This window comes from Rana temporaria, chromosome 4, assembly GCF_905171775.1.
Source record: "Rana temporaria chromosome 4, aRanTem1.1, whole genome shotgun sequence".
Taxonomy (NCBI): Eukaryota; Metazoa; Chordata; class Amphibia; order Anura; family Ranidae; genus Rana; species Rana temporaria.
In genome coordinates, this window is record NC_053492.1 from 5396372 (window position 1) to 5406708 (window position 10337).

The 10337-nt window shown below is 48.7% G+C and overlaps 1 protein-coding gene across 1 annotated transcript in view; it reads left to right on the forward strand.

The window, feature by feature from the left end:
- The window catches only part of LOC120935237 (zinc finger protein 850-like), a gene marked incomplete at its 3' end in the record, with an annotated part of 55253 nt that extends 45812 nt beyond the window's left edge, over nucleotides 1-9441 (forward strand). Inside the window, exons 2-4 of the mRNA XM_040347403.1 lie at nucleotides 8122-8273; nucleotides 8340-8591; nucleotides 8658-9441. Coding sequence (XP_040203337.1) covers nucleotides 8122-8273; nucleotides 8340-8591; nucleotides 8658-9441 — 1188 coding nt within the window. The remainder of the gene's footprint in view (nucleotides 1-8121; nucleotides 8274-8339; nucleotides 8592-8657) is intronic.
- Nucleotides 9442-10337: the final 896 nt, after the last annotated feature.

Genomic DNA, 10337 nt, shown 5'->3' on the forward strand with positions numbered 1-10337 from the left:
ACACATCTGTGAGGGCTTTCTATAGCTCCTCCCACACACTGTGAGGTGATATGGCTCCGTTTTTTTGGCTCTGCGTAACTTCTGCATGCTCTGCATATAGCAACCACTCCATAGCAACCAGTCCATAGCAACCGTCCATAGCCATCAGTCCATAGAAACCAGTCCATAGCAACCGTCCATAGCAACCAGTCCATAGCAACCGTCCATAGCCATCAGTCCATAGAAACCAGTCCATAGCAACCAGTCCACAGCAACCCGTCCATATAGCAACCCGTCCATAGCAACCCTCCATAGCAACCCTCCATAGCAACCAGTTTTTGATGGGGCAAATAGGATGGTGCAGTTTTGATGGGGTAGTTTTTGATGGAGCAGTTTTTGATGGGGCAATGGACCGAACCGGATGGACACACTGTTGGATGACATTTACATCTCCAGGGGCACCATCTCCAGTCAGGAGTATTGGTGGAGGCAAGACCACGCCGCACAATTTCCCCAGAAATTGTATCTTTTCTAGTTAAGACATAAAATCATTGTCTATTCATGAGCTTATGAACTTCATTTCAATCCTTCACACTTGTGCAGTGCGAATTTCAGCTCTCTTATCTCTGCAGAGAGATAAGACAACTGTTCAGCAGATCAGCTCCGTTTTTAGATGCGAATTTGGAGACCTAGGAGAGGGTAGGGGGAGGGGGGAAGTGTATTGAGCTGAATGAGAGAAATCCTGAAGAGAAACTAACACGTGTGCGAATCAGATGTGTACCCATAGAAGATAATGGGCCTGAATTTGCACCTGAGCCGCACCGCAATGCCTAGAAAACGCACACGTTTTTTCGGCAATGCACAGTGCGAATGCCTCGCACATGTATGAACCAGCCTCATTGAAAACAATGTATTTTATAATGTTATGCGAATTGGATGCGGTTTAAGCCGCAACAAATTCGCATAGGTGTGAACCCGGCCTTAAAGAGAATATGGCTGCCCTTCTGTTCATAATATATGAATAAGAACAATATGAAAAATATACAATATGCAACTTTATATGTATTCTTTTAACCCCAAATGTTCTGACAACATGATGAAAGTCATAAACACCCTCAAGGCTGTATGTATTACATATAATGCCATTTGTCAAAGGTATATATGTACATGCTCTGTTTTATTGATTATCTTGCATCCTTCTTTAGATATATTTTCTGTCAAAACCCTGATGAAGGAGAATTTTTTTTTCGAAACGTGTCAGGCTCAGTAAATCATATCTTCCATTGCCATTTTTTCATACTGTATCCATTTCTTATGTGCAATATTTATATATATTTTTTTAATAAATCTTCTCTTATCTTATACTTTACAACTGTGTGGTAGTGCTTCCAAAGTCCCACTCTAGGGGTTCCCTCTCTTTTGATATTTGGTTATAGCACAAGATGGCGGCATTGGGTATACAAGCGAACATCTTTCGGTTTAGCTCAATCAGTGAGACCGATGATTATCAGCATGCCATGCCCACTGACCACTAAATCCATGGGTAACATTTCCTGGTGTGTCAGTGAGCCTTACTAGTAAAACATTAGTGACTCTATTATATGACTTCTAGAAGGATCAATAAATCTGACCACATTGTAATCATATCATTGGATGGAAATGTCTGTCTTTTGCTGAATCGGGAACATTGTGACCAATCCCTGGAGAATAAATATAAAGCTGACCATAGAGATGAGGGATTATGGGAGAGTGATATTTATCTTTGTATAACACAGAACTGTACAGTAATAATGAAGAAATCTACAAGAAGGAAATCTCATAATATGACCACAAGATCCTCGAGAATCCAGAATCCCATCACCATCCCCCAACCTCCATCCCCGATCCCTACAAGACACAACACACAGAAGATTCTAGAAGTCACCAAGAAGATGATGGATCTGCTGACAGGAGAGGTGAGCGGTGCCGGGAATTCTGGGACATTATCCAGTAACAGACAAGGGGTGTGTCTGGATGGTGACTGTATCATTGTGTGTGTCAGGTTCCTATAAGGTGTCAGGATGTCACTGTCTATTTCTCCATGGAGGAGTGGGAGTATTTAGAAGGACACAAGGATCTCTACAAGGACGTCATGATGGACAATCAGCCGCCCCTCACATCACCGGGTAAGAGGAGACTTTATTGTAAAGGAGAGAGCAGTACGGAGGCTCCACCTAGATCCCCCATCTGATAAACACATAGAAACAATGTATTCAGTCTCAGTAGATGGGAGGCAGCGGTGTGGGATCTCTACAACTTATCTCATGTGAACATTTAGGTCACCACTGATTACCAATATTATGTGTCCTGACCCTTACACAATATGGGCCAGATTCACAAAAGGGATACGCAGGCGTATCTACTGATACGCCGTCGTATCCCTGTTTCTATCTATGCGACTGATTCATAGAATCAGTTACGCATAGATATTCCTAAGATCCGGCAGGTGTAATAGTTTTACACTGTCGGATCTTAGGATGCAGTACCTCGGCCGCCGCTGGGGGCATTTCTCATCGAAATTCCGCGTCTGGTATGCAAATTAGCACTTACGGAGATCCACAAAGCTTTTACGCTTCGTTTTTTTTCCGTAAGTGTTAGTTTGCCGTCGCAAAATTAGGGCTGCTTTTACAAAGTGTAAAGTTAGTACACCATGTAAAAGTAGACCCTTCCTTCCCGCGTCGCTGTCAAATTTTTTAAGTATTTTTTTTTTTTTTTTTTTTTCGCCGCAACTCTTTTTTTCTTTTACACCTATCGCGATTCTCGAAACTCGGCGCAACGTAAATCCGCACAAAGCACGTCGGGAAAATAGCGTCGGGAGCATGCGCAGTACGTCCGGCGTGGGAGCGCGCCTAATTTAAATGGGACTCGCCCCATTAGATTGGGCACGCCTTGCACCGGACGAATTTAAGTTACACAGCTGCAAATTTCTAGGTAAGTGCTTTGTGGATCGGGCACTTAGGTAGAAATTTTGCGGCGGTGTAACTTAAATAGGAACATTTAAGTTAAGCCCGCTGGCTGTGGATCTGGCCCTATACTCTTATACATTACATACTCCTGACCCCTGTACTATATATGTTGTACATTACATCATTCTGATACTATATAGTCTTATCTTATACAATATGTTGTACATTACATAGTCCTGACTTCTGCTCTCTCCCCTCTACCCACTGCTATATATACACATATAGCTACATTCATAAAGGTTTACGCCGGCGTATCAGTAGATACGCCGTCGTAACTCGGAATCTAAGCCGTCGTACATTTAAGTGTATTCTCAAACTGAGATACACTTAAACCTAGCTAAGATACGACGGCCAGCGCCGTCGTATCTTAGCTGTCTAGTTCCGCCGGCCGCTAGGGGCGTGAACGCTGATTTACGCCTAGAATGCGTAAATCAGCGAGATGCGCTTATTCACAAACGTACGCTTGCCCGTCGCAGTAAAGATACGCCGTTTACGTAAGGCGTTTTCCAGCGTAAAGTTAGTCGAACAAATAGCTGGCCTAGTCATTGTTAAGTATGGGCGTCGTGCCCGCGTCGAAATTTGAAAAATTTACGTTGTTTGCGTAAGTCGTCCGTGAATGGGGCTGGACGTAATTTACGTTCACGTCGAAACCAATACGTCCTTGCGGCGTACTTTGGAGCAATGCACACTGGGATATGTCCACGGACGGCGCATGCGCCGTTCGTAAAAAAACTTCAATTACGTCGGGTCACGAGTAATTTACATAAAACACGCCCCCTCATCCTCATTTGAATTAGGCGCGCTTACGCCGGCCCATTTACGCTACGCCGCCGTAACTTAGGAGGCAAGTGCTTTGTGAATACAGCACTTGCCTCTCTGACTTACGGCGGCGTAGCGTATATGCATTTTATATCTGATGATTTGATTGGAGCACAGACTTTTACATGGTGATAATATCCTCAAACTGGAATCTTAAACAGAAAGTGATGAGGGAGGAGTCAATAACCCAATGATGGAGGCAGGGGCGTAACTAGAAATCACAGGGCCCCATAGCAAAATGTTGTATGGGGCCCCCCAGAGCTGCCCTAGTGTCAATGCAACGTGACCTGTGCCCCCATGCAGCGTGACCTGTGCCCCCATGCAGCGTGACCTGTGCCCCCATGCAGCGTGACCTGTGCCCCCATGCAGCGTGACCTGTGCCCCCATGCAGCGTGACCTGTGCCCCCATGCAGCGTGACCTGTGCCCCCATGCAGCGTGACCTGTGCCCCCATGCAGCGTGACCTGTGCCCCATGCAGCGTGACCTGCCTGTGCCCCATGCAGCGTGACCTGCCTGTGCCCCATACAGCCTGGCCTGCCTGTGCCCCATACAGCCTGGCCTGCCTGTGCCCCATACAGCATTGCCTGTGCCCAGTACAGCCTGGCCTGCCTGTGCCCAATACAGCATTGCCTGTGCCCAATACAGCCTCACCTGTGCAGAGGAAGAGGCAAGCCGGCCGGATCAGCAGAGAGCGGGATTGCCCCCTGTAATAGCTTTCATTTGAATTTCCAGTCTTCCCGGGGCTCATCGTCACATAGCCCCACCTCTTAGCTCAACGCATTTGATGACGTCACATGTCCGACACTGGACCGGCGTTCTGTCGATCAAAGGTGCTGGACCAAGAGGTGGAGCTATGTGACAGCTATGCCCCGGGAACACTGGAAGTTCTAATGAAAGCTATTACAGCGGGCAATTCCACTCTCTGCTGATACGGACAGCTCGCCTCTTCCTCTCCTCTGTCTTCCCCTGGCTGGGAGACCATGCCGGCGATGTTCTTATCCTCACCGGGCCCAGTGTTGCCAACCCCCCCCCCCAAGTGAAATTTACTGGCAGGATGCCTAAAAATTACGAACACCACCAATTTTTTACTGGCACTTCAAAAAAGCACCTTAAATGGCTGTTTTCGGTGCTAAACTGTGCAATTTTTAGTATTTAAACTATAAACATGTTGCTAGTGTTATTAGCAATGTGTTTAAGTTAAACAAAAGTACAAAAAACGAATTTCTCTATTTACATGAAGGTCAGGTTAATATAACAGCTAGCACAGCGTTCCCTATTACAGTGCAAGGGAGAACTCTGAAGCTTGATGTAAAGGACGATGCCACAGATCACGATCTAAGGGGGAACTCTGATGTAAGGGGGGCTCTGCGCTGCCATTTACATCAGAGTTCCCACTTACATCAGGGTCCGCAGAGTTCTCCCTTGCACTATAAGAGGAAATCCTGCAGACTCTGATGTAAAGGGGAACATTGGGAACTCTAATGAGGGGGGCGACGACTCTGGTGACCAGAGATTACCTTCCGCAGAGTGAATACACTAAGGTAAGGGGGGTTACTGATATAAGGGTTAACCTTTATTTCAGTGCCCCCTTACATTATTGTGTTCACTCCCCCCCCCCCCCCCCCTCAGACTGACCTCCTCTCAGGTGCACCGTGCAGGCCTCAGACAACTCCAGCTTGGCGGCTCTGGTTTTATCTGATAGTTTCCGCTACACAGTCCACACACATCTGACTTCTCTCGTGATCCCCAATCTGGCGGCGCTCCCACTCTTGACTCCTCTACTGGCTCCCTCTCAGAGATTGCAGACATGATAAAAGATGAGACGGTCAGAGACTGCAGACATGGTACAGGAGATGATCAGAGACTGCAGACATGGTACAAGAGGTGGACAGGATACCGGATATAGCAAGACAGAGATTGAATACAATAATAATATATATTTACTCACTATTTACTCATATATCATTTGGTCATGTTAGTGAGAGTTTATTATTTTATCATTAATCAATGAACATTTAATGTTTTAAATAAAAAAAATAATAATCAACATTAATTCAATAATTTTAGCACCAGAACTCCTGGTGGAAGGATGGAAACAGGTGGACAGGAGTGCAGCAAGTTGGAGGGAGGATGGAGCCAGGTGGACAAGAGAGAGGGGGTCAGCGAGAGGACAGAAGGGGGTGCAGCCAGGTGGGGGAGAGGGGGTGGAGCCAGGTGGATGGGAGAGGGGGTGCAGCCAGGTGGACAGGAGGGGGTGCAGCCAGATGGGGGGGGGGGGGTGATGGAGTTAGGTGGACAGGAGGGGGTGCAGCCAGGTGGAGGAATGGAGCCAGGTGGACAAGAGAGGAGGTGCAGCCAGGTAGAGGGAGGCTATAGCCAGGTGGACAGGAGAGGGGGCATCAAGGTGGAGGGATGGAGCCAGGTGGACAGGAGGGGGATGTGTAGTCAGATGGAGGGATGGAGCCAGGTGGATAGGAGGGGGGGTGTAGCCAGGTGGATAGGAGGGGGTGTAGCCAGATGGATAGGAGGGGGGTGTAGCCAAGCAAAGGGGATGGAGCCAGGTGGATAGGAGGGGTGTAGCCAGGTGGATAGTAGGGGGTGTAGCCAGGTGGAGGGATGGAGCCAGGTGGATAGGAGGGGGTGTAGCCAGGTGGACAGGAGAGGGATGTGTAGTCAGATGGAGGGATGGAGCCAGGTGGATAGGAGGGAGGTGCAGCCAGGCGAAAGGGATGGAGCCGGGTGGATAGGAGGGGGGTGTAGCCAGGCGAAAGGGATGGAGCCAGGTGAATAGGAGGGGGGTGTAGCCAGGTGGAGGGATGGAGCCAGGTGGATAGGAGGGGGTGTAGCCAGGTGGACAGGAGAGGGATGTGTAGTCAGATGGAGGGATGGAGCCAGGTGGATAGGAGGGGGGTGTAGCCAGGCGAAAGGGATGGAGCCAGGTGGATAGGAGGGGGGTGTAGCCAGGCAAAGGGATGGAGCCAGGTGAATAGGAGGGGGTGCAGCCAGGTGGAGGGATGGAGCCAGGTGTATAAGAGGGGGGTGTAGCCAGGTAGATAGGAGGGGTGGAGCCAGGCGAAAGGGATGGAGAGCCAGGTGGATAGGAGTGGCTGCAGCCAGGTGTATAAGAGGGGGGGGTGTAGCCAGGTGGATAGGAGGGGGTGGAGCCAGGTGGATAGGAGGGGGTGGAGCCAGGTGGAGGGAGTCACACATCAGTGACAAGGTCTGACTAGAACTTGGAAACCTTCACCCCCAGCGCTTCCCCCGACCACCTGACAAGTTCTTACCTTGTACACTTCTCTTCAGATCAGCTCCCTCCACATGGCAGCGGCAACAGTCGGTGTCACAAGTCCCAGGATTAGCAGATGAGGTCTTTTACAGGCTGTGAGTCACAGCTCATGCAGGGAGACCTCCTCCAGCTCCCCCGTCCGATCAGCTGATGGGTTGGTTCCACCCCCGGGCTTCGGCAGACGATCGCGGAGAGGCTGGGAAAGCAGGGCAGGCTGCAGGACCCAGCGTGTGTCCTATGGCTAGTCCATCCGGGTGTCTCTGTTCACAATGCCCCTCATCTTGCTCCTCCAATGGCTGCACGCCTGCACATCACCCAGGGAGGGAGGCGGGGGGCGGGCAGAGAGCTAACACCCACAGCTGCTGGACATTGACATGGTCGCTCTGGGGGAGGGGGGGGGGGTCTGCCTGCTCCTTCTCCCAGCCAGCCAGATGGAGCTGCGGGAGCTGCTTCCCACTACACTACACCCGTGTGGGTCACTATGGCGGTAGTTCCGCCACTGGATGGAGGTCTTCAGGATCAGTCCAGTCTTCATCTTGGTTGTTCTCCCCCCATCCTCACTCTCTGACCTCTGGTGGGGATCAGCCCCGCTGTTATTCATGACTAAATCATGGACTAAATAATATCCATAAATACAAAAAATTAACTGGTAGGAGATCAGAGGACCCATTTACTAGTTACCTTGCAGGTGGAATTGTAAGATCCTCAGGGACAAAGCTGCCTGATGAGGCGGAGTCCTGGTTTAGGGGAACCAATCAGCTCATGTCTAGTAATAATCTTTTTATTTCTATTTTAGTAGATGGATGGGAGATGAGGAAAACCTCAGAGGATCGTCTCACTTTGTCTCCAGACTGTAAAGTACAAGATGAGGACATCACACAGTATAGTCCAGGAGAAAACCTGACTACCTCAAATGTCCATCCGGCACCCCACAGTGTAGATGGACCATCGTATTCCTATTATCCTGAGGAACCTCAGACTGTGAGGGAAGGTGCTGTCCTTCCAACAGAGAAGAGGGTTTCCTGTACTGAGTGCGGGAAGTGTTTCCGCTATAAATCGGATCTTAATGTGCATAAAAGATCTCACACAGGTGAGAAGCCGTATTCCTGTCCTGAGTGCGGGAAATGTTTTTCACATAAGTCCAGTCTTTCCACACATCAGAGATCTCACACGGGGGAGAAGCCGTATTCCTCTTATCCTGAGGAAACTCAGACTGTGAGGGAAGGTGCTGTCCTTCCAACAGAGAAGAGGCTTTCCTGTACTGAGTGTGGGAAGTGTTTCCGCTTTAAATCTGATCTTACTGTGCATAAAAGATCTCACACAGGTGAGAAGCCATATTCCTGTCCTGAGTGCGGGAAATGTTTTTCACATAAGTCCAGTCTTTCCACACACAAGAGATTTCACACGGGGGAAAAGCCATATTCCTGTCCTGAGTGCGGGAAATGTTTTTCACAGTCGTCTAATCTTTCCACACATCAGAGATCTCACACAGGGGAGAAGCCGTATTCCTCTTATCCTGAGGAACCTCAGACTGTGAGGGACGATACTGTCCTTCCTGCAGATAAGAGATTTTTCTGTACTGACTGCGGGAAGGGTTTCTATTTTAAATCCCAACTTAATCTGCATAGAAGGTATCACACGGGGGACAAGCCGTATTGCTGTCCCGAGTGCGGAAAGCGTTTTGTTTCTAAATCCAGACTTAACGAGCATAAAATATGTCATTTGGGAGAAAAACCGTATTCCTGTTCTGAGTGTGGAAAATCTTACTCACGGGCCGTGCATCTTTACACACATCAAAAAGTGCACACGGGAGAGAAGCCGTATTCCTGTCCTGAGTGCGAGAAATGTTTTGTACTAAAATCAGGACTTTTAATACATCAGAGGTGTCACACGGGGGAAAAGCCGTATTCCTGTTCTGAGTGCGGGAAATGTTTTTCACGTTCCTCGCATTTATCCACACATCGGAGATCTCACACGGGGGAGAAGCCATATTCCTGTTCTGAGTGTGGGAAATGTTTTTCAATTCAGTCCAATCTTGAAAAACATAAGATGTTGCACACTGAGGAGAAGCCATATTTCTGCTCTGAGTGCGGGAAAGGTTTTTTACTGAAGTTCAATCTTTACAGACATCTAAGATCTCACACGGGAGAGAAGCCGTATTCTTGTCCTGATTGTGGGAAATGTTTTTCAGATAAGTACGCTCTTGCTATGCATCAGAATTCTCACACAGGGCAGAAGCCGTATTCCTGTCCTGAGTGCGGGAAATGTTTTTCAGTGCAGACCAATCTTTACAGACATCAGAGGTCTCACACGGGAGAGAAGCCATATTCCTGTCCTGAGTGCGGGAAATGTTTTTCAATGAAGCCCAATCTTTCCAGACATCTGAGATCTCACAAGGGGGAGAAGCCGTATTTCTGTCCTGAGTGCGGGAAATGTTTTTCAGTGAAGTCCAGTCTTTCCAAACATCTCACACGGGGGATATGCCACTTTCCTGTCCTGAGTAAGGGAATTGTTCCTCACTGAAGTCCTGTCTTCCTGTACATCAGGGATCCCACACAACCCTCGAGGTGTATTAGTGCCTTGAGTGTGGGAAATGTCTTGTATATGAATGTTGCTGGACATCACAGCTCTCATGTGGGGAAGAAGCACACCCTGATATACACCTCAGATATACTCCATGCAGGGGCGTACCTAGAGCATTTGGCACCCGGGGTGGATCCAATATCTGGCACCCCCACACGTTAAAATGTAAAAACACCCCGCTGTGCCCCCTGCATACCTCTGCATCCTTCAATATCTTTTTGTTACTACTGTGTACCCCTCTCCACAACTGCACCTCTGGACCACTTTACATTGCACAGCACCCTGCATCACTGGACCCCTTTACATTACACAGCACCCTGCATCACTGGACCCCTTTACATTACACAGCCCCCTGCACCTCTGGACCTCTTTACATTACACAGCCCCCTGCATCACTGGACCCCTTTAAATTTACACAGTACCCTGCATCACTGCACCCCTTTACATTACACAGCACCCTGCATCACTGGACCCCTTTACATCTTATAGCCCCCTGCACCTCTGGACCATTTTACATTACACAGCACCCTGCACCTCTGGGCCCCTTTACATTACACAGCCCCTGCACCACTGGACCCCTTTACATTACACAGCACCCTGCACCTCTGGACCCCTTTACATTACACAGCACCCTGCATCACTGGACCCCTTTACATCTCGGCACC